Below are 23,989 nucleotides of genomic sequence, written 5' to 3' on the forward strand. Positions count from 1 at the left end.
CAGTGAGAAAAAGACAAATACCAAATGATTTCATTTAGGTGGAATTTAAGAAACAGAACAAGGTGGTGGGGTGCGGGTCGGGGGAGACAGGTTCTTCAATACAGAGAAGGAACTGGGGGCTGCCAGAGGGGAGGTGAGTGTCGGGTAATAGGGAAAACAGGGGAGGGTGACTGAGAGCACACTTGTCACTGGCGAGTACCGAGAAACGTACAGAAGTGTTGAATCATAGGGGCGCCTGGGTGGCTCAGTGGGTTAAAGCCTCTGCCTTGGGCTCAGGTCATGATCCCAGGGCCGGCGATCGAGCCCCGCAGCGAGCCCCGCAGCGAGCCCCGCAGCGAGCCCCGCAGCGAGCCCCGCAGCGAGCCCCGCAGCGGGCTCTCTGCTCAGCCGGGAGCCTGCTTCCTCCTCTCTCTCTGCCTGCCTCTCTGCCTACTTGTGATCTCTGTCAAATTAAAAAAAAAAAAAAGTGTTAAGGCACTATACTGTACACCTGAAATTAATACAACACTGTGCTTATTACGCCTCCATAAAAAAAGAAGAAAGCACCCGCTAAATCCTGGGCGGTGTCTCGGGTGGCGCAGGCGCAGAGGCAGCCCCCCTCCACCCCCCCCGACGCAGGGCTGGTCCGGAGGTGAAGATCGGGGAACTTCCCACGCGCCTGCTCGCTCCGGCAGGCTGGGGTGCCCCGGCGTCTAGGCTGCAGCTCCCAGTCGGTGGCGGCGAGCGAGGGAGAAGGAGCCCAGCAAACCAGGGAGGAGGCTCGTCCAGAGCCGCGGAGCGGCGACCCAGCTGCGGGAGGAACCCAGTATGGTGCTGCCGCCAGAGCTGCCGCCGTTACTGCTGTCGCTGCCGCCGCTGTTACTGCTGTCGCTGCCCTGGGTGCCCACGGAAGCCAGTAAGTGACACTTCCCCCCACCGCGGCGCGGCGGCCGCGGCTCCCCCTCTCCCCCCCCCCCCCCGCACTGGCAGGATGGTCGGCCCCCCCCAGGGCTGGAGGAACAGAACGGGGAGGGACCCCAGCCTCCCAGAAAGCAGCCGGAGTTCCTTACGGTAGAATCGTCAGTCAGTCTAGGAAAGCCGAGAATGAATGACTCATGCCCAGACACCTCACCTCCGGCTCCTGCTCACAGTGGCCAGACCCCAAAGGCCAGAGAATACTTGATGGGGGAGGGGGGGGGTAGAAGAGGCCAGGAGCACATAACCTCTTCCCCCTTCTGACCCCAAATGTATGGCTCTAAGTCATGGCCATTCATTTATCCATGCCGCCGGGCAGGCCGGGCAGTTCATCCCCCACAGGTTCACCGAGTGTCTCATGTCTCACAATGTTCCAGGCCCTGGGGATATAGCTCTGAAGTCAGATGGCCCCGGTTTCAAAACAGCTTTTGGCATTTAATACCTGTGTGAGCTCAGGAGAGTTTTAGGGAAACTAAAACTGTTTCCCTTAAAAGTGTTGGGGGGAGTGGTGGAGATTCTACCTACCTTGTAAGACTCTTTCTTGGGTGGATGCCGATCAAAGTTGGATACACTGGGTAAGAACAATAATGACATGGTAATTCAGATGAACAATATTAATACTGAATGCAGACTTGGGGAAGCCATAGTCGATCATCTCAGCATTTCCCAAAAGGTGATTCCCAGAAACACTTCTCCAGAAAAGAGGGGCCCAAGGCTCGAGGACTTCACAGAGAGCCACCAACCCAAACCTCTTAAGGAGATTCCCAATATGAGCCCTACTGTGACCTCCATTTACAGATGAGGAGACTGAGGCACGGAGAAGGGAAGCAACTTGCCCAAGGCACCAGCAAGAAGTAGCAGGTCCAATGAGTGAACCAAAATAGTGGACGGAGCCCCCCTCTACCAGGACGAGAGAGCCTGGTGCCCAGGAGCAGGGGCGCAGGGTAGACCTAGGCAAGTGGCTTGACCCTCAGAGGTGCACCTGACCTCTCTGTCCAGTGGGGATGAAAATACAAGTGCACATCTCATGGGGTTGTGGAGAGGGTTGGGGAAGGCCACTTGTAAGGAAACAGCTTGGTGTCTGGCACAGAGGAGGCACTTGAGTGTGGTCGTTACGCTTCACCCAATGTCATCTTCGTGGCAACCTTGCCAGGGACGAGACCTGCCATCGGGTGGACGAAAGCCCCAGAGAAGGAGACCCGCATGCCCAGAGCCACACAGCACATCAGTGGCACAGCCAGCATTCAGACCCACGTTAACAGGCTCCCCACTCTCCAATTGCCTGTGTCCAAACCGTGCCCTCCTCCACACAGCACGCTCTAGGCACCCCTGTCTGCTACTTCCCAGCTTCCTCTTGCTCATAACACAATGATTCCAATATTCACCTTGACAGAGTTGTTGGCACATGCTAATCCCTCTAGGTAGATTTCATTGCCTCGTCCACCCAGCAACCGTATCATGCTCTAACCACCCCCAGTTTACAGATGAAAAAACTGAGATTCGGAGAAGTGACACCACCCACGCACAGTCTCACAGCTGCTGCTGCTGCTGCTAGCAGTACCAGAATTCAAAAACCTTACCTCTTTCCCACCTCCTCCATTCTCTTTATTATTACTAGTAAGAATGGATAGCATTGTGTTTATTAATAGCAGTATGCGCCAAGACATATTGAGGACCTACTACGCGCTGAGGCCTGAGCCTGAGAGATTTTAATATGGAGCCTGGTGGGTTAGAGGTCAGGACTCCCCAGCGCAGACCGCAGGGTTCAAACCTCCCTTCAGCCATTTACCTTCTCTGTGACCTGGAGGAAACGATTCTGTGCCTTGGTTTCCCCATCTATAAAGTGGGGCTGATGGTAGTGTTTGCTTCAAGGAGCTGTTTAAGGACTAAACCCCGAGAGATGCGTGAAGCACTGAGAACAGCCTGTGCGTGTCAACTGTTATTAGTCCCACAATACAAACTAGGAAAAAGAATCAGAGAGGTTAGGTAACCTGCCTGAAGCCTCACAGCAGAGATCAGAAGGGATCCAAAATCCTTGGGTTATAACTGCCTCCCTTCTTGTGCCAGGATCCCCTACAAACCTTCTCCCAACTGGGGTCCATGCATAGCAATAATAATAATAATAATATCATATTTCATGGATTCTGGGACTTAGATGTGCTGTGCCTTTTCCCTCCCCTCAGTCAGAGGTTCTGTAAATGACAGCGTCACAGTGGCATTGATGACAGTGAGCTGATGAAAACGCTCTGGAACTAGATAGTGGTGGCAGTTACATGCACAGCTTAATGCCACGAACTGTGCACTTTAAAATGGTTTGAATGGCAGATTTACGTTTTCAACCTCAATATGGACCACAATTTGAAGCGCCGATGGGGAAATACGGTAATCACAGCCCGCGAAGCTGCTCGGACGCAGACAGGGGGCAGCAGACCCAGTCCAGCCCGGGAAGCGTGAGTGGCCTCCCGGGCGCCCCTAGGCATCCCGACCTCGGACGCCCGGGTCTGACCCACCCGCGTTTGCCCCGCAGGGACCGGGACTGTCGGCGTGCTGGCGCCCCGGGAGGTGAGCGGCCTCCTGGGCGACACGGTGGAACTGTCCTGCAAACTGCCGCCGCTGGAGCACAAGGTGCACGTGACGCAGGTGACGTGGACGCGGCAGGACGCGGCGGGGAACGAGCACAACGTGGCGGTCTTCCACCCCATACAGGGCGCCAGCTTCCCCGAGCCCGGCCGGTTGGAATTTGTGGACGCCAGGCCGGGCCTGGAGCTGCGGGACGGGTCGCTGGCCCTGCGGGGGTTGCGTGCCCAAGATGAAGCCAACTACACCTGCCGCTTCGCCACGTTCCCTGAAGGCAGCAGGAGCGCACGCACCTGGCTCCGCGTGCTGGGTGAGCGCGGGAGGGGGGACCGAAGAGAGCTGCGGAGATGGGAGGGACTGGGGGGGGGGTGGCGCAGGGATGGAGGGGGGAGATTTTGTGGGGACGAAAGGAGGAGATGGGGCAAGGATGGGGGGGAGGGGGGAAGGGGCTGTAGGCTAGGAAGAGAGCTGGGATCCTGGAGAGTAAGGTTAAGCTCTTGCAGACTGAGGGCAGAGCATGGGGGTGGTGGATAAGAAGGGGGACAGGTAGAGTCCTGGCAGGGGCCTGGGAAGCCTGGAGGCCAGGGTTTGCCTCCTGGTTGGCTACCACCAGCTTGGCAAACGCCTTCATCTCAGACTCTCCTTTCCTCGCCTGTAAGGTATGGCTAGTTACAAGAGTGCTGTCCTCAGAAAGCTGTCCCTAGGGTCCCGGGAGTTTATCCAGCTGAACCTTAGAAGGAGGCCCCTGTGAGCTCCTGATGGCTGTCAATCATCGTTACTCCCTTTGGTGAGGAAGAGAGAGTTGAAATACACAGACAGGAAGGAGGGCCATTCTGACACCCAGGAGAAGAGGCTTTCCCCACCATGGGCCCAGATGCCCCCAGGCATTGACATGGACTCAAGGTTCATGTTCCCCAGCAGAACATTTCCTCTTTGAAATTGAGTAAGTCCCTACGCCTCTGGGAAGGAGAGATCACCCCTGAGGATTAGTAAGAGCTGATGCGTACTTACCGGTACTCTCCCTTCCCGTGCCCTTACAAGACTGACTCTTGCACCGTTAAGTCCTTGGAACGGTGCCCACAGCGCCCAGCCAAAGGCAGCGCTTTCAGCAGATCTGGGACTTCAGGTCTTCGGGTTGAGAGTAACCCAGAACCAGTGAGCAGCCCCGGGGCCAGGGGCCCGGCTCCCAGCATCTAGCGGCTGCGTGCCAGGCAGCCTGGGCTGGATTCCAAGGATGCTGTACTGAGTTTCCTGTTAGCGGGGACTTTGCTGGGGATGGAGCGGGGGACATGAAGGATGGCAGCTCGTGGTGGCTTCAAAGCTGTTCTGGCGGATTTCAGTGGCACACTTCACACTGAAGGTGCAGCTGTCCCGGGCGCACAGGACACTCTTTAAAGGTTATGTGGCACTTCAGTCGTGGTTAGGTGTGTGATGAGTACCAGCCAAGAGAGGAAGCAAGACCTGCTGGAAAGGTGGGAAAAAATTGTGGTTTGAAATCTCTGCCGCTAAGATAACATCTCCTCTGGCTGCCACCAGAAATTTAGTAGAGCAGAGGGGCACCTGGGTGGTTCAGTCAGTGGAGCGCCCGGTGCTTGATTTCGGCTCAGGTCATGATCTCAGGGTCATGAGATCGAACCCCGTGTCAGGCCCCACGCTGGGCACGGAAACTTCTTGGGATTCTCTCTTTCCCTCTGTCCTGTCCCACCCCTGCACAAGACCTCACTCATGCTTTCGCTCTCTCTCTCTCAAAAAAAAAAAAAAAAAAAAAAGAAAAGAAAAAATTTAGTAGACCAGAAACAAGTTGGACCTATGCTACTAGACGATCGGGCACTACCCACTACCCAATTCCAAAAGAACACAAATGAGTCATACTAACCCTGTGGTCATAGGATTGGCATCAGAACATTTTCATTATCAAATTCTGCAGGGAGCTTTCTGGTTACTCCCAGATGGGGCGCCTCTGATAGCACTCTACCAAGCCAGGGGCACTGGCCATGAACCTGAGGAGCTCATTGTCATAGGAGACCTTGGTGGAGCTCAGAACGTCAGCACGCTGGTACCTTAGTAACAACTGGGAAATATCAAGCAGCCCATGAAGAAAAAAATTAATCCACCTCTTAACTTTGGAGAGCTTCCCTCGGGTTGTAGGCCACATTCTGCAGCATCTACTGTGATCCCTTAGGTGAATCAGAGGCAACTGGAAACACAGCTTGTCCTGTCTGCAATGAATCCCTCCCCAGATCCACGCCAAAGTAGATAGACCCAGACCAATCTCCCTCTACTGTACGTTAATCAGAAAGAAAGGTGTCGAACTGCAGCAGCCCCTAAGCCTTGCTTATGTCTTTTATTTTATTTTTGTAAAAGATATTGAGACCCAAAGAAAGGGAAGGGTGAGATTTCATGCTATGCTTTCACATCAATCAGTGAGGCAGGGCTGGGAGGGAGCCTCTCTTCCAGGAAATCGAGTTCTCTGCTGCCTCCTCGCTGGTACCCTGGGAGTGGGGAGTGTTCCAATTGTGGATAAAATTGAAGGGCATTTTGCAAATTATTAAATAATGCGTTTTTGAAAAGCGCATTTGGCTGTAGTTTTAAGACTGAGTTCAGCTGTGAAATCCATCAGACGTGCCAAGCGAAGCACAAACTGGGAAAAGCAAAATAAATCGAACTTGAGCCCAAGTGATAGAGGGAATTTGCTTGAACAGAAGTGGAAAACTAGATCGTCTAGTAGATTATTCCCAGCACCTGTGATTTCCTTTTCTCTTCATTAGCCAGAGATGACTAATTTAAATTTAGAAGCTGATTTTAACTTAAAATTTCCATGAATAAACTATTCATTGCAGATGCCTATTATACTGTGTAACCATGGTTACACAGTATACTGTGTATACAATGTAACACATTGTTACACTGTGTAACCATGGTTACACAGTATAATTGTTTTGGAAATTTTGTGTAAAATAAAAAATATTTTACCAAAAAAAAAAAAAAAAGACAAAAAACCCACAACCAGTGAGTCAAATTTAAGAGAAATCTCCAGTCCATAATAACACGACAGTAACAAGTAATAATGAGGAAGGAACCAAGCGGAGCCCTAGGTTTGGAAATTACCAGAATAATGAAGAGATGGTCACACGAGGGGTTTGGAGTGGAAGTCCAGCTCTGTCCTGTAGAACTGTGTGACCTCAAGCCTGTCTTCCCTTCTCAACCTCCACAGCACTGCTCAGCCCTCCTCTCCTCCATGAAGCCCTCCTTCACCACTCCCCCAACACTGAGACACCCCTACTGGGCTCCCTCATCCCAGCTGTGCCCATTCTGGGTTGCCACTCTCTGGGGAAGTCTGTCTTCCTGTTGGACTGTATACCTCCTAAAGGCAGGGCTGGGGGCTGCCTCGGGCATTGCTGGGTCCCCAACATCACCCACCCTCCAGCCAGGCACTGTATTCCATTCCCAATAATAATAGCAGCATTTCCTGAGCATGTATTATGTGCCAGGTACCATCTTGGGAGCTTTACTTGCATGTTCTCATTGCCTGTGATCCTGTCCTTATCTCCCATTGACAAAGAAACTGAGCACAGACATGCCCATCCATAGCCACCCAACAGCTCGGGGACGGAGCTAGGATTTGAACCCGGACCTCCAGTGCACTCACCTAGCTGCCCCCCTCTGCTGGTGTGCTGTTTGCTGAAAGACCGCAGGCGAGGACTGACTGGTCCTTTTTGCTCTTGTCCGCAGCCCAGCCAGAGAACAAGGCCAAGGCTGAGGAGGTCCCGCTCAGCCCTCTCGGCCCGGAGCCTGTGCCTGTGGCCCGCTGCATCTCCAGTGAGGGCCGCCCGCCCGCCCAGATCTCCTGGTCACACCTGGATGGGAAGACCAATGAGAGCCAGGTGCCAGGACACCAGCCTGGCACGTACACCGTCACCAGCTTCTTAATCGTAAAACCCTCAAGCCAGACAGATGGCAAGCCTGTCACCTGCAGAGTGGAACACGAGAGCTTCAAGGAGCCCGTCCTGCTGCCCGTGACTCTCGATGTGCCTTGTGAGTGCGCCCAGATGTGAGCAGAGCAAGAACAGGGACCGCTACCCGCTGTCTCCACCCCCACCCCCACATTGTCTTCTGGGGCCCATGGGGACTTTGAAAATCTTCCCTGTCGATCACATTTGGGGCGGATAAACAGCAGCGGAGGCAGGGTCATCCAGGATTCTTCCCAGCAGGACTTGTCAGAGCCTTGAATGTGCTCCTGTATGTGATGGGTGTCCAAGAGGCCTTTTCTCACAGGACACCCATGCCATGCCAGGACCTGGCTACCCAGGAAAATGACTAGAGAGAAACAGATCCCCAAAAGCCTTCTCAGCACCCTGCTACCTCCCACCCTGCCGAGAACTTCTGGCCTTCTCTGCTCTGAGGGAATCCATTACCCCAGACTCCTCACGGGCCTCTCTGTCTTGGGCTGTTCCTGAAACCCACTGAAAGCCTTTTCTCGTTATGACAAGCTCCCACATATCTTTGGGCCCCTCTGAAGGGTCCCTATCTTTGAACCTGTGTGTCTGTTTCCCTCAGACCCCCCAGAGGTCTCCATCTCCGGCTTTGATGACAACTGGTACCTCGGCCGCAGGGAGGTCACTCTGAGCTGTGATGTCCGCAGCAAACCGGAGCCCACAGGCTATGACTGGAACACGTGAGTCCTGGGGGGACTTGGGCTGACCTGGGCCCCTAGGTCCTGGGTCTGAGGGAGTCAGGTCCAGAGATTGAGGGAGGAGGGGCTGGGGGCAGGACTCCTGGGTCTGAGGGAGGAGGGAGCTGGGGAGCTGGGGGCCTGGACTCCTGGGTCTGAGGGAGGAGAGGGCTGGGAGCCTGGATTCCTGAGTCTGAGGGAGGAGAGGGCTGGGGGCCTGGATTCCTGAGTCTGAGGGAGGAGAGGGCTGGGGGCCTGGATTCCTGAGTCTGAGGGAGGAGAGGGCTGGGGGTCTGGACCACTGAGTCTGAGGGAGGAGACTGGTACAAGAAAGTGAAAAGAGAGAAGTGGAGTCTAGGCCGCAGTAGGATTTCTGTCTCGTATGCACAGTTTATGAGGCAGTTTAGGACAGGTTCACCATTATATCTGCTCTTTTCGGCTGTCTGCTGTGTGCCAGTGGTCACATGTGACCACTGTGACCCCCAGTGTGACCCATGTGACCCCCACACCCCAGGCACAGGCAGCACCGTCACCATGCCCGGGGTTAAAGATGAGTCGGGCCCCAGTAGGGGCCGTTACCTGCCTGGGTCCCACGGCCACAAGGGTGCAGAAGTGGCTCCACACGGATCCTCCTAACATCTGGGTTCTGCCACCTCCGCGATCGCCTCATGTAACCCACCCAGTCCCTTCTGGTGGCGTGGGTGCCATCCCCATTGTTTCGATGAGGAAGCTCAGAGCACTCCGATTCCCTCAAGTTCAGGCCAAGGCTAGGATGCAGAGCGGGGAAAGAAAAAGGCAAAGGGATCGATTGTTTTACACGCTCCTCATCGGGCTCTTGTTCTTATTATAAATAACTTACAGCCGTTGTAGAAACTTCAAACAATCCGGTTATGAGCAAAAAGAAGATCTGTAGGCAAGTGTCCAGAAATATACACCATTACCCTTTGTAACACAGCCCTCCCGCCTTTTGTTCTCTACCTTTCTCAGCAAAAACTGTGCCACGGGCACCTTTTTGAAACTTTCCCTCTGTCTCAGGATCACCTTCCCGCGTGACCCCATGTAGATCCCCGTCGCCATGTCCCCCAGCGTTTCATCAGGCCAATCTGTAGACGTACAGAAAAGAAGTACGACTTTCCCAACGAGCACTCAGGAACCCACCTGGTGCATTCTCCTGCTTACCTTTTACTGGATTTGCCCAATCACGTCCATCAGTCTGTCCCCTCTCCCCATCCATCCGTCTTCTACCTGTTAGGCATGTCAGAGCCCCCACAGCGCCCTTTTCAGTGCTGCTGGGACCCCGTTCCATCCAATACACATGCCATCAATTATTTAACCAACCCTGGACGGGGCTCTCATCCCGGCTTGCAACCCTGCAGATGCCACGGGAGCGCCCATCCCCCACCAGCCCACCTCTGCGGATAGCCACTGCTACGTCTCTACGGTCAGTCAAGGGAATCCTTTGACCTCTATGGCCAAAGGTTTTCCAGTGGTGAAGGCAGACGCCTCTCCCATCCTGCTTCAAAGCACCGTGATCCAGGCCCATGAGCCATGGGGCTGGGTTTCCGTCCCAGCTATGCCGGATGCCCAGAAACCCATGCTTGCGTCTTCTCTGTCCACTAAACTGAAGCGTTTTGACCGCTTGCTCTGTGCCAGATCACATGGGCCAGCGTGTCTTGGTAAATGAAACCGACCAAATTCTCTCCCCTCCTGGTGCTTCCAGTCTAGTGGGGGAGGAAATAGACAAAATGACGCTGTGAAGTCGGTAGTGCATCAGATGGGGATAAAGGCTGGTTTAGAGGTAAAGCGGGGTGGGGGGGCATTGCAGTTGAAATCAGGGTGGGGGCAAGAAAGGTCTTGCTAGGGTGACATCTGAGCAGAGGACCGAAGGAAAGGAGGATGAGCTGGACACATACCCAGAGGAGCATTCCAGGCAGAGGGAACAGCGTGCAAAGACCCTGAGGTGGGCGTGTTCAAAGACCACAAGGAGGCCACTGTGGACATAGAGCAGAGGGGAGAGTCACAGACAGTGTGGCCGGTGGTATCTGCAGCTGGCGTGTGGGGTCTGTGGCTCTGTAGACACTTTGGGTTTATGCTGAGTGAGGTGGGAGCCACAGGAGGGCTCTGAACAGTAAGAGAGGTGAACAAGTTCATTCTAACCAGATCTCTCCAGCCACTGCATGCGGGGCAGAGTGGGGTGGGCATGGGGTGGAGGCAGGGAGTCCTGGGAGAAGGTGGCCGCGGCAGCCCAGGAGCAGGGAGATCAGCCCCCGGGGTGGTGACCGGGGAGGCCTGTGGCGTGGTCAGTCTGGAGAGGTTTTTCAGATGGGGCGGACAGCACCTGCTGCTAGGTGGGATGTGGGTATGAGAGGAAGAGTCGGGAAATTTCCAGGGTTGCTCTCAACTGAGAACAGAGACGTCATGAGTATGCAGTGAGAGCTCACACTTGCTGCCTCCTCCCGCCTCGGTCTCTCCCAGGACAAATGGGCCCCTGCCGCCCTCTGCTGTGGCCCAGGGCTCACAGCTCCTGATCCAGACCGTGGATGAGTCCATCAACACGACTTTCATCTGCCAAGTCACCAACGCCCTAGGGACTGGCCAGGCAGAACTGCCCGTCCTGGTCAGAGGTGAGGAGCCCCTTGGGTGGCAAAAATAGAGGGACCAAAGGAGGAGGTCACAGCAGGATTCTCTCTGATGGAGGAGTCTGGAGGTGGTTCCTGGTTAAGGGAGTCCTCAGACGCAAGAATGCTTTCTGATTCCCAACCTTCCCCTAACACCCCTCATGAAAGGACCAATGGAGTCAGCTTTAGTCTCATTAACTCACCATCTGTACCATTGGAACCACTGTGCAGCCTCCTGGATACACCCTGTCTACAAACCCAGGCTTGGGTAGCTATGTGAGGCTTGTCCCCAGGACTCAGAAAGGCCTTTCCAAGCATGTGAGGCAGGAGTCTCTATCAGTTGCAAGTGATAGAAGCACAACTCTAAATAGCCCAAGCAAAAATGGGACTTTACTGAAAATGCACCTTCAGGTATGGTTGGATCCAGATGCTCCAACTGTGAAACCCAGGAACTTTCCTTTACATCTCTTGTCTCTGCTTTTCTCTGTGTTCTCAGGGAGGTGAGATGTTCCTCAGCAGCTACAGCCTCCTGTCTCCCCTGTCTAGTAGTCCCAGTTGAAAGAATACACCACTTTCAGTAGCTCTAGCCAAAGTCCCAGGGCTGACTGTCGTTGGCTTAGCTGGGGTCCCAGCAGCCCCATGAATCTATCCCAACAGCCAAGGAGGAAGGAATGCTCTGATCAGCCAGGCCTGGGTCAAAGTCCCGTCCTAGGAACCAGGGGGTGGAGTCAAGTCCACCTGAGACATGACCAGGAGAGGCCGGGCGGTAGCTTCCCTAAAGGATGAGGAATCATGTTTTAGGGGCACGTGAAGACCCCGGGAGCCCCTGAACTTAACCCTGCTTACTTCTTCTCTTCCAGAAGAACCTCCCAACCAGGCACCACAACAAGGCTTGTCCACTCTGGTCATCGCTTTCCTGATAGTGGGAGTCCTAGTCTTTCTGGTCCTGCTGGCCTGCCTGATTCGTTTCTGGCTGTCCAGACGCTCCCGTGAGTCCCTCCTCTTTGGCATATCTCCTGCCTGTCAGCCGAGAATGAGCGTCCCCACAGCTGCCATGCTTGGCCACCTACTATGATCTAGACTCAGCCCCGAGTACGGCATCCTCAGACTGAACCCTCAGTACCATGAGCTTCCCCTATTTGACACAGGAGGACACTAAGTTAGGAAAATCCTGCTCACTGGATCATTGATTCCTTTTTGCACACCTCTGGGGAGGAGGGGCTGTAGCTGACACCCTGATCCCAGCTCTTAAGGGCCGGATCCTCTTGACTAAAGGGCTCCGCATAGGCTGTTCCCTTGCCTGCAACACCCTCCCCACGGCTCCTTCAGGTGAAGTCCTTTGGCTTCATCAGTAGAGCTGAAGAAGAGCTGTTTTGCGGGGCACTTTCCGAGTGCTGAGCACTGAGCCCCACTCTATGGATGAGGAAATGTTTGCTTGCAGAGAGGAGGCCTGCCCATGGGCTCGCAGCCCGAAAGTCAGGAGGAGAGGGCATTTCTGCTGACGACAAAGCTTCTTCCCTCAACCCCTAAACAAAACTGCCTCCTCACATCCCAGCTGGAGGCCTCCTCCTCCAGGAAGCCCTCCCTGATCTCCCAGAGTGAGCCAAACACCTGCTCTGGACTTCCCCCCCAGCCCCCACCCCAGGCCTTGCCCACTCAGGAACGCGGCACTGTGTGGGGACTCATCTATCTCTTCAACGAACTGTGATCCCCAGGAGGGCAGAGCTAGAACTATCATGGCCATAGCTGTGTCCCCAGCCCTGTCTGCCCCTGGGCCAGGCACACAGGAGGCACTTGAGGAAGGGTTTGCCAAGCATGGCATCTCCGGAGCCAGACTGCCTGTGTCTGTGCCCTCAGTCTACTGCTTTATTAATCGTGTCATCAAGGGCAAATGACCTACTCTCTGTGACTCAGTTTCCTCCTCTGTGAAATGGGAGTAACCGTCCCTGATCATACGGGTGAAGCACTCAGGGCAGCATTTGGCACATCGTCAGCAACACGCTGGGTGCATGTATGCTCTGAGTCTCATTATTGCCGGTAACAGTGGTTAATCCGAGCTCCATGAGAGCAGGGATTGGGGCTGTTTTGCTCATGGCTGTATCTCCGGCATCTAGAAGGCCCCTGGCACAAAGCAGACATTTCCTATTTGCTGAATAAATCCCTGTATGATGGTTGAGGAAACTGAGGCACAGAGCGTCAATTGCCTTAGGTCACACAACTCCTAAAGGACAGAGCTGGGATTTGAAACCTTCTCTCAGGTTCCAGAACCCATGGCGAATAAATATTTATTTATGCTTAATAACTGCATGGATAGCTGGGTGGGGCACATACCCCAGTCCTGTTTTATGGCATAACCACTGCGGGGAGTGGCTTCCCCGTGTCAGCAGCAGAGCTGGGGCTGAGAATTTAAGGGGCTCCGCCACCCACACGTGTCCTCTCGCCATGCAGTCCAGCACTGTCATTCATTCCCGAAACTTCTCCTTCTCTTTCCCTAGGTCGGGACCAACACCGCTCCTCGGCTAATGGCGTGAGTGTGGTGGGGGAGCTGAGGAGGGTGTGGGGCTCTGCACGAACCACAGACTAATTGCGTGGACATTCCCAAGGAAGCGACAGGCATCTCTGGGGACCTGTAGCATTTAACCAAATGCCAACATGGTGTCAGGAGCCCGGTCCTGGATTTTCTCTCCAGATGCCTCGAGCCGTGGTTCCCAACCCCTCCTGCCGGGTAGACTCCCCTGAAAAGTTTGCTTAAAATGCAGGTTCCCGGGACCTGCCCTCTGAGCATCTGGTCTGGTGGGTCTGTGCTGGGGCCCGAGGATCTGCATTTCCGTAGGTGCCCCTTCCCTCCCCACTCATGACTACACCTTAAGAACTGCCGCCCCAATCACTTCTTGGCCTTTTGGCTAAGCTCAACTGAGGAAGCACCGCCCTGACTTCCAGGGAGAGGGGAGGGAACAGGACCGCAGCCCTTTGCACACTGGGCTCCAGTGGGCAGATTCTATTTGGAAGGACCCTGAGGCTAACGTTTAATATCTGCCTTCTAGCATGTCTCCTATGTGACTGTGGAGGTCATTGCCAGCTCTTCCGAGGATCCACCGCAAGAGAGCACAGAGTGACAGCGTCAGGACTGTTGGAGAGAGAGACTGGGGCCAAAGAGGGCATGGACCTTGCAGCTGGACCCTGGCCCCAAGGGAGGAAGCTCCCTCCAAAGAGACGGGCCACCCTTCTCATGCCAGACCTCAAGAATGTCCCATCCGCCCCGCACTGCAGTGGCAGGTGCAAGTTCAAGTGCCCCCACGACCCCTCTCAGGGGCAGTCATTCACTGGAAGGAATCACAGCACTCAGGAAAGCCGGTGCACTTACGGTTACAGTTTATCACAATGAAAGGATGAGGTTAACAGTCACGTGAGAAGCCGCATGGGGCACTATCCGGGAGAGACCCTATACCAGCTCTCAGTTGCACGGACAGCACTGAATTCTCCCAGCAATGATGTGTGACAACACATAGAGTCTCGCCAACCAAAGACACTCACTTGAGCCTTGTTTTCCAGGGTTTTTATCCGGGGTACATCATTGCAGATGTGGCTGACCAGCCATGGAGCTGACCTTAGTCTCCAGCACCTCCACAGGTGAGGGCCCCACTATGAATCACAGAGTTAGCATAGACTCTCTGGTGCTGCCCACAGCCCCAGGCAAAGTAAGACTCCCATCAGCCAAAACACTCCAAGGGCTTAGGGTTACTTCCTGGAGCCAGGGGCAAAGGGCCCAATCTCTCTTTGTGCAAGATTAACCCCTTCCTGTCTCGTGGAGCCACACAGACTATTCCAGCTGCCAGATAATTTTTATAAGAATTTGACCTCTGGCCTTGAGCTTCTAAATCTCTGTATCCACGGCATCCCTTGGTTACAAGAAAGAGCTGCCAACCTTCGTCCAGAAGAGAACCCAAGTCTGGAGCTCGGCTGCTTAGAGCTGTTCGAGGAGCAGGAACAATGGTGGACATGAACTTGAAGGATGTGAGATCCTAGCACCTTCTGCCAAGGCTCAGGCCATCAGGGAGATCATCTGTAGCCAGCACGCTGGGCTGGACAGGAACCCAGGGAACGGGAGCTAGTCATCCACCAAGGAGAGCAAAGTGTGAAAAACAAGGAAGAGGTTCTGGGGGAGCAGAAGCTACAGCTGTTCAAGACACAAGACGGCCCTCAGACCAGGAAGGATACAGCCCAAGGTCCCGGAGGCAGAGCTGCTCAGATACAACAGGCCTGTTTCCTATTTTATAACAGACGCTGAGCTCGGGAGCAGGGACCAGAATTCCTCTCACAGTGAGACCTGTCTGTTGGGGAAGTACTTGGCAGGATGTAAGACCGTGGGCCAGGGTGCTAAACCGGAGAGTGACGCATGAGCTGCTGTGCAAGAGAAAACAAGTTCTTGGGGTCTTCTCTGGACGGAGAGGAGAGTGTGAACAGAGAAGAATGGGAGGACTGAGGGGCAAGGGCGTGGCAAGGCCCATAGGGCTCCACAGTGTCAGGGAGATGTTGCTGCTACATAAACCCCTCTCCATCCCCAGCCTCAATATTAAAGTTAATTTATTACATCTGGAGTAGCTGTGTGCAAGGGAGGTCTTTTTGTAGGAATTGGGGAGGGGCTGCATTTTGTGTGGACTTTCAGCATGTGGGACAGAACCAGAGGTGTGGGAGCAAGATCCCAAATCAAGGGAGTGCCTGGGTGGCTCAGTCGGTTAAGCATCTGACTCTTGATATCTGCTCAGGTCTTGATCTCAGGATCATGAGTTCAAGCCCCATGCTGGGCTCCACAAGTTCAAGCCCCATGCTGGGCTCCACGGTGGGCATGGAGTCCACTTAGAAAAAGGCAAAAGAAAACTACAGGGACATGAGCCCCCAGGATTCTCAGACACCCTGGGGAAAGTTCTTCTTATTTATCGCTCTCTCTTTAATATTTTTAACTAGGTCCTATGTAAACATCCCCAAATCAGAAGTTATAAAAAGCAAGGGGGGTCTACTTTGAGTTAATTTGCACATAGAGAATAAGGTGAGGGTCCAACTTCACGCTTTTGCTTACAGATATCCAGTTTTGCACAACCTTGTGACTGTGATTAACGCCACAAAACTGTACACTTAAAAATGCTGAAAATGGTCAATTTTGTCATCTCTATTTTCCTACGATTTTTATAAAAGTTGATAATGTAATATACCAAAAACCACTGAATAGTACATCTTATTTTTTTAAGAATTTATTTATTGGTGGGCGCCTGGGTGGCTCAGTGGGTTAAAGCCTCTGCCTTCAGCTCAGGTCATGATCCCAGGGTCCTGGGATCGAGACCTGCATTGGGCTCTCTGCTCAGCGGGGAGCCTGCTTCCTCCTCTCTCTGCCTGCCTCTCTGCCTACTTGTGATCTCTGTCAAATAAATAAATAAAATCTTTAAAAAAAGAAAAAAAGAATTTATTTATTGGGCACCTGGGTGGCTCAGTGGGTTAAGCCTCTGCCTTCGGCTCAGGTCATGATCTCAGGGTCCTGGGATCCAGTCCCACATCAGGCTCTCTGCTCGGCGGGGAGCCTCCTTCCTCCTCTTTCTCTGCCTGCCTCTCTGCCTACTTGTGATCTCTCTCTGTAAAATAAATAAATAAAATCTTTTTTTTAAAAAAGAATTTATTTATTTAGTTGACGGCGAGCACAGGCAGGGGAAGCAGCAGAGGAAGAGGGAAGCCGAAGGTAGATGCCCAACCAACTGAGCCACCCAGGTGCCCTCTGAATAGTACATTTTAGATGGGGGAACTGTATCACCACAAGCATAGTGGCTTCAAACAAAATTCTTCTTTTAAAGCTCTGGAGTCGGAAGTCCAGAGTCTCCTGGGGCTAGAATCAAGGTGTTGGCTGGGGCTGGTTCCTCTGGAGGCTCCAGGGGAGAACCCATTTCCTGTCTTTCCAGCTTCTAGAGGTGCGGCCAGCACTGCTTGGCATACAGCCCATCACGTGGCCTTTCCTCCTCCTGCTTCCTCCTCCCTCCTTCCTCCTGTGGCCTTCTCACCTCCCTCTTCCCTTTAAAGATCCCTGCGATTACACCGGGCCCCCTCGGGTCATCTAGAATCAAAGTTCCCCATCTCAAGGTCCTCAACTTAATCACACCTGCAAAGTCCTTTTGCCATGTAAGAGAACATATCTTATCTACCGCTCCCACCAGAACAAGCATGGCATTGCTTGTCGGGTAAGGTTATTAATGCACAGAGAACAAATAGGTATTGTTTTTTCCATACTAGGTAGTGTCTCAGACACACCAATCTGCACCTTGCTTGTATTAGTAGAGTTTCTGGAAATTCTGATGGAGTGTCTTCAGTTTTTTTACAAAAAGCCACATAGTGGGGCACCTGGGTGGCTCAGTCAGTTAAGCGTCTGCCTTCAGCTCAGGTCATGATCCCGGAGTCCTGGGATGGAGCCCCATGTCGGACTCCCTGCTCAGCGACGAGTCTGCTTCTCCCTCTCCCTCTGCCCCTCCCCCACCACTTGTGCGCGCTCTCCCTTTCTCCCAAATAAAATCCTTTTTTCTTTTTAAGCCACATAGTTGGATGCCTGGGTGGCTCAGTTGGTTAAGTGTCTGCCTTCAGCTCAGGTCACGATCCTGGGGTCCTGGGATCGAGTCCCACATGGGGCTCCTTGCTCAGCAGGGAGCCTAGTTCTCCCTTTCCTGTTCCCCCTGCTTGTGAGTGTGTGCGCGCGCTCTCTCTCTCTGTGTCATATAAATAAAAAATTTTTTTTAAATGTAAACCACATAGTAAGTACTCCACAGGAGGATATCCGGAACTTTTTTCAACCAAGACCTTACTGGACAGATGTTTGTAGTATTTCTGCCCCTTTACCATTACAGTGATGTGGTGGGTGGCCTTGTGCCCTGTCACCCCCCCCACCCCCAGCTCATGTTGACACATGAGTGTAGGACACACTCCTGGAGGTGAAATTCCTAGTCAGAGAGTATGTGCCCCTATTGCTGCGATAGATACTGACAAACAGTCCTCCACAGAAGTCTCTGTCCCCAGCAGTGATGGACGTGACTGCTTGTGCCGGTGGGGGAAGCATCTGTGGGTTCCACAAAAGCCAGGAGTCGAGAGTGGACCCTGTATTTCAGTGTAGGAGTTGTATAAACTCCACATACGACTGAGAGAACCACGATCATCCATCCTGGACAAGGAAGGGGAGGGGGTCTGATGGAGAGACTAAAACAGCCCCCAACCCTCTCTCTGCGCTGCTCGGACTCAGGAAGGGGAGTTCCAGGCCGACACTACCTTGCCTTGAGGGGAGCTTCAAGATTCTCGAAACCTCTGGGTGGCAGACGGATCAGTCTCCCGAAATCTGAGTGAAAAACAAGGGGACCCCACATTTCCACTTCCAGGCAGGTACCCAGAAACACTGACACTAGGTCATCAGAGAAATACCTACACACGAGTGTTCACAGCGGCACTATTCCCAACGGCCAACAGGCCAAGATGCCCCAAACGCCCATCAACGGATGGGAAACCAATATGATCTGTCCACACAGTGGAATGCTTATCCGCGAGAAAAGGAGGGAAGCACTCACACGCCCTACAACAGGAATGAACCCCAAAAGACCGAAAGAAGCCAGACACAAAAGGCTATAGGGTGTAGGAGTCCATCTGTAGGAAATGGGTGGGCACATGCATGGAGACAGAAGAGAGATCAGCAGTTGCCAGGGCCTGGGGGAAGGAGGTGACAGGGAGGGACCGCTTAATGAGATTAGTCAGCTCTAGACACAGGGACAAGTGGGACTTTTAACCAAGGTGCAGGGCGGGAGAGCAGCGGGTGGGACTTTACTAAGAGGTAACATCAGGGGTCAGGGGGATCCTGGCTAACCTGACCTGACAAGATTCTTGTCAGGGGGGTGAGGAACCTGATCCCACGTGGAGAGCAAGCAGCTATGGGGGGGGGGGCGGTTCTGTTTAAACAGACTTAGGAGAGTACTTGCCAAAACTGGACAAAAAAGACATGAACACGGAAGTCCAAAACTCAGTTCTCATAGGAAGAATGCAGGAAGCATAGGTAGAGTCCCGTTATGAGAGAATCTCCATCAGTGAGGACATTTCAGGCACCAAGAGCAGAGAACACCCTCTCTCGCCACCACCCTCTCTCACCACCACTCCGCAGGCTGGGATTAAAAGCAAGGAACTGGATTGTCTGTTTCTACAGCAGGCACCGCCTGTGGAGTTCAGCGGTGCTACTCTGTTCCATTTTTCCATCACATATTGGCATCATCCTCAGGCTGGCGCCAAGATGGCTGCTGCATTCCAGCCATCGAAACCAGACCCAGACCCGGAAAAACAGGCCACCTTGTCCTGGGTGAACTTAACCAGCGGCCTTCTCTCCGCTGTCATTGGCCAGCATCGCCCACAGCTCAGCCAGTCCCTAGCCAAAAGAAGAGGACTACCTGGGAGGCTTGGGCCAATCAGAACCTGTCCTCTGGGGCTGCAGAAAAACCAGGGCTGTCCTCTGGGGCTGCAGAACGGATGACAGAAGTCTGGGCCTCTGGTATCTATTAGCGGTGACTCTCTCTGGGTAGTTGGAAGGTGGGTGAATTTTACTCTCTTTTTTGAGATCACCCTGTCTAAATTTCCTATATTACCCCTTGACTTTTCTTTTAATGATGCAAAAGGAATCAAAATCATTATCTGAGGTAGAGACAGACAGAAAGGGAGAGAAGCAGGGCAATGTCATTTATATCAGGTTTGAAAAACTGCAGAGCCAATGCCGTAGATTATATGGGGATGCATCTGGATGTGATCATAGTATGAAAACACAGGAGAGGGGCGCCTGGGTGGCTCAGTGGGTTAAGCCTCTGCCTTCAGCTCAGGTCATGGTCCCAGGGTCCTGGGATCGAGCCCCACATTGGGCTCTCTGCTCAGCAGGGAGCCTGCTTCCCCCCGCCCCCCGCCTGCCTCTCTATCTACTTGTGATCTTTCTCTCTGTGTCAAATAAATAAATAAAATCTTAAAAAAGAGAGAGAGAGAGAGAAGCTTCAGCACCTAGAAAATTCAGGATAACTGGCTTTGCTTTATAGGCTGCCTAGCCCTGCTTATAGGGCCTTTGCTCAAGGGGGTTAGTGGTGATAATGTATTAGAGTCCCTCTGACTCCTAAACTCCCCTCTTTCTGCCCAGCCAAATTCCTACCAGAATGAGTCTGGTTTGTGCAATTTTGTTGCAGCCCAGACTTGGAGCTATGTCCCCTAGGTGGCTCCACTTGGAGACAATGGCTGGGTTTGCAACAATCTCTCTCCAGCAGATGGACAGAGAAACTTACAAAACTGCAGTCAGAAGGACTGAGGGAAAATCCCTGTGAACACTGCAGTAAACATCATACAAAACCTTCTAGGCATTAGGGACCTTACAGGAGGTAGGGGATCTGTAATTCCTCCAGAAAAAATGCACTTCCCTTGAACAGGGTTACAGAGGGGCAGGGAGAATTCAGGAGGTAGCTCAAGTCCAAAGACAAGGTCAACACCACCACCATGAGACAGCTGTTGCCTGCTTGCCAGGCCTCCTGCATGAGCATCTCCTTACTCCTCCCAGCAGCCCTGTGAGGTGCAGATGCTTGTCCCCATTCTCCAGAGGAGGAACCCAAGCCTCAGACAAGTGACGTCATTTGCTACCAAGTCAAGATTTCTCTCTCACTCCAACCTGGGGACCCTGGTAGATGCCACCACCTCCGGCAATCTGGTGACATACACTGGCAAACTGCTACTGACTTATGGCACCCCAACCTAGTATTCTTCCCACAAACCCCGAAACTTTGCCCGGCGCTGCCCCCTTCAGATCCATAGACAAGCACTGTCCAACAGAAATTTCCATGATGGTGACAGAAATGTTCCGTAGCTGTGCTATCAAATGTGATAGCCACTGGTCCTGTGGGATAACTGATCACTTGAAAGTGACCAGGTCGAGAAACTAATTTTGAAGGCAGTGAACTTTAATTAATTTAAGGGTCTATTTCAGTCACCTGAGGTGACTACTGACTATGGTATTAGCACAACCCTGGACCCTCCATCACCTAGACCCTGTCCCAACAGAGCTCAAAATTCCAATCAATCCCTTCTTCTTCTCCAACCTCACCCCCTCCTACTCAGCCCGTTCCTCTAGGATTTTCAGCCTCCATGCCTTGCATGTGCTGTTTATGATGCTTGGTAAACCTCACACCCCTCCCACACCCCACCATTTGTCTCATTGCCACTGCTACTCCAGGTCTCTGTTCAGATGTCTCCTCCTCCAGGAAGCCCTCCCTGCCCCTCAGGCTGAGTGAAGCACCCCTCTGGGCTCTCCCAGCCCCCTGGGCTCCTCCATCTCAGTATTGATACTCTGCATCTTCATTGCCTGGGGATGGGTCTGCTGCTCCCAGAAGAGACACAGAACTGTGAGACCCACTATGGGCTGAGGACAAAGCAGGAATTGTCTCAGTCACCACTGTGTCTACAGCACCACCCAGCATAGCACTGAGCATAGGAGTATATGTTGGAATGAATGAATGAATGAATGATGGATGGATGGATGCTTTTGAAAAACTATGCTAAAAGCTTTAGAGTGAGCCAGTCACAGGTCAAGTCCCATCTCCACCTACTGGCAGACTTGCCTCCTTCCTCGAGCCTCAGTTTCCTCATCTGTGAAATGGGCACAGTTATGTGTGGTCGGTGTTGGATGAGGCAGTTGTGTTGGGCCTCCCTGCAGGGATTTGCCTGGCCCAGGAGGATTGCTCAAGCAGAGGCTGCCGCAACTCCCGCATCCCTCCTCCCCCCTCCCATTGTGATTACTGCTGTTGCTCCTGTCACACTGGGTGGGAAGAGGTCGAAGGGGATTGAGGGAGGAGTCCAGGGAAGTCCCAGGAAGGTCCCCAGTCACCCTGGAAAGCTGGTTCAACCAGTGTCGGCGCCCATCCCAGAGAAAACAGGTGAAGCCTCTGGAGCCTGTGGAAAGGGGGTGCTGGGGCTCGGCCAGCCTCAGCCATGTCTGGAAAGCACCCCCAGGATCCCCACTAAGCTGACCCACTTCACACAGCCAAGGCCCAGTCCTCTAGCCCAGTCGGCGTCCGCTGTGGCCCCTTGGCATCTCCACAGGACACCAAGATGGAGGTTCCTGAGAGAGCCCAGTGCCACTTCTCAAAGGGCCTCCTGCTCTCAGGTAAGGGGGAACACCCCCGAGCTGAGCGGGGGAAGGTGGGACTCAGCCCAGGGGCTAAGGTCTTGTCTTAGAAGAAGGGAAAGATCGCCAGGGAAGATGAAATTATTAGAGTAAGGTGGGGAGGGGAGAGATGTAAGCTGTAGAATCACAGTCTGGTACTCAATTTCACCTATGGAATTTTCTAGAATATCAGGACCAGGAGGACAAGAGTTTTGTTTATTTGTTTGTGGGGGGCTTCTTGGGGGGGTGCTTTGTTCTTTTGTCCTATTGCAGTATCATCCATGGTCATCAAACTGCTGCTACAATGTTCACATCTGTTACTGCAAATTCAAGCCCCAAGAAAAAACCATTCCAGGGAATTTACTTAGGTCAGGGTACCAGGCTGCCTGGTACAAGGCAGACCATCATGAGGACAGGAATGTATTTGCATTAGCATCCCTGCTATATCTCCAGTGCCTAGAAATCTCAGGAATTTTAGACACATCATATATAATTGGTACAGCAGCATAAATTATATGTATGTCTGTATGTATTGGTTAGATGGATGAATGAATGAATTCAGAGAGGCCAACTGTTTCCAGGCAAACCACACAGCATCTCGGGGCAGAAAAATCTGCTGGACCAACGGGATGAGAAATCTGTGGCTTTCATATCTGGGTTCCCGCTCCTGACCCCAAGGGCAGACATCACTAATCAATCCCAGCCCTGTTTCCAATGAACAGCACTCAGAGTCCTTGTCCCTGGGTGAGGACATATAGCGAGGAAAATGCTATAAAACACTCCTGATCTCAGACCACCCCTGTAACTCCCCACAGCCTCAATCCTGGCCCTCTGGACCCCCCAAGGCTCCTGGGCTGCCCTCCACATCCAGAAGATCCCAGAGCATCCTCAAAAGGACCAGAACCTTCTCCTGTCCGTCCAGGGCATCCCAGGCACCTTTCAAGACTTCAACTGGTACCTGGGGGAAGAGACCAATGGTGGCACGATGTTATTCACCTACTTCCCTGACCTCCAGCGGCCCCAGAGGGATGGCAGCGCCATGGGGCAGCGTGACATCATGGGCTTCCCCAATGGCTCCATGATGCTGCATCGTGTCCAGCCCACCGACAGCGGCACCTACCAGGTAGCAGTCACCCTCAATCCTGACTGGACCATGAGGGCCAAGACCCAGGTCCGGGTGACCGGTGAGTGTTGTGCCACTGAGGGAAGAAGCGGGTGGACTCATGTGCCCTGAACCACGGGCCAGGACCTAGGCAAATACCCCCTCATGTGGTTCTCTCATTCATCTTTCCAACACATACTGGTCGACCACCTCCCTGTGCCGGGGCCTGAAGATACCGTGTAACCCTCACAGGCATTAACTGATAAAATGTCTGTTGAATGCCAGCCTTGGCCAGACCCTGGAGAATGCAATGCATTTACTCACGGGCATTAATTAATGAAATACTTCTCAAGCTCCTACTGTGTGCGCGGCCCTAAGGGTTACACTGCATTTCTCAGTCTTCATGTCCTTAAGTCAAGGATTTAGTGGTGAATCCACCCTGGGCAAATAGATAGGGTGGTGGCGGGGCGCCTGGTTGGCTCAGTGGGTTAAGCCTCTGCCTTTGGCTCAGGGTCCCAGGATCGAGCCCAGCATAGGGCTTTCTGCTCAGCAGGGAGCCTGCTTTCCGCTCTCTCTCTGCCTGCCTCTCTGCTTACTCGTGATCTGTGTGTGTGTGTGTCAAATAAATAAATAAAATCATTTAAAAAATTAATTAATTAAAAATAAATAAATAAAAGAGGATGGTGAACGGTAGCAACAGCTAACATTCTTGGGCCCTTGTTCGTTGGGCACACTCACTCCAGGGCGTGGCTTCTCAGCCTGGGCACTATTAACATCTTCGTCTGGCTAATTCTGCCCACTAGATGCCGGGAGCATTCATCCAGTTGTGACGACCAACATTGTCTCCAGACATTATCAACTGTCACCCCGATTGAGAA

The 23,989-nt window shown here is 53.0% G+C and overlaps 2 protein-coding genes across 2 annotated transcripts; both read left to right on the forward strand.

Moving 5' to 3' along the window:
- The first annotated feature begins 622 nt into the window (after positions 1 to 622).
- Positions 623 to 16,032, forward strand: LOC308358018 (poliovirus receptor homolog). The gene is made up of 8 exons (XM_080827995.1): positions 623 to 895; positions 3,482 to 3,841; positions 7,264 to 7,566; positions 8,089 to 8,206; positions 10,679 to 10,827; positions 11,682 to 11,810; positions 13,317 to 13,348; positions 13,866 to 16,032. The coding sequence occupies exons 1-8, from the start codon at positions 808 to 810 to the stop codon at positions 13,935 to 13,937; spliced, it is 1,251 nt and encodes a 416-aa protein (XP_080684121.1). The 5' UTR covers positions 623 to 807; the 3' UTR covers positions 13,938 to 16,032.
- Positions 16,033 to 21,750: 5,718 nt separating this feature from the next.
- Positions 21,751 to 23,406, forward strand: CEACAM19 (CEA cell adhesion molecule 19). Its single transcript, XM_080829422.1, has 2 exons — positions 21,751 to 22,009; positions 22,825 to 23,406. Exons 1-2 carry the CDS (start codon positions 21,955 to 21,957, stop codon positions 23,241 to 23,243), a joined length of 474 nt encoding a protein of 157 aa, XP_080685548.1. The 5' UTR covers positions 21,751 to 21,954; the 3' UTR covers positions 23,244 to 23,406.
- The last annotated feature ends 583 nt before the right edge of the window (positions 23,407 to 23,989 follow it).

Source organism: Martes martes (genome assembly GCF_963455335.1).
Source record: "Martes martes genome assembly, chromosome: 17".
Classification (NCBI taxonomy): domain Eukaryota; kingdom Metazoa; phylum Chordata; class Mammalia; order Carnivora; family Mustelidae; genus Martes; species Martes martes.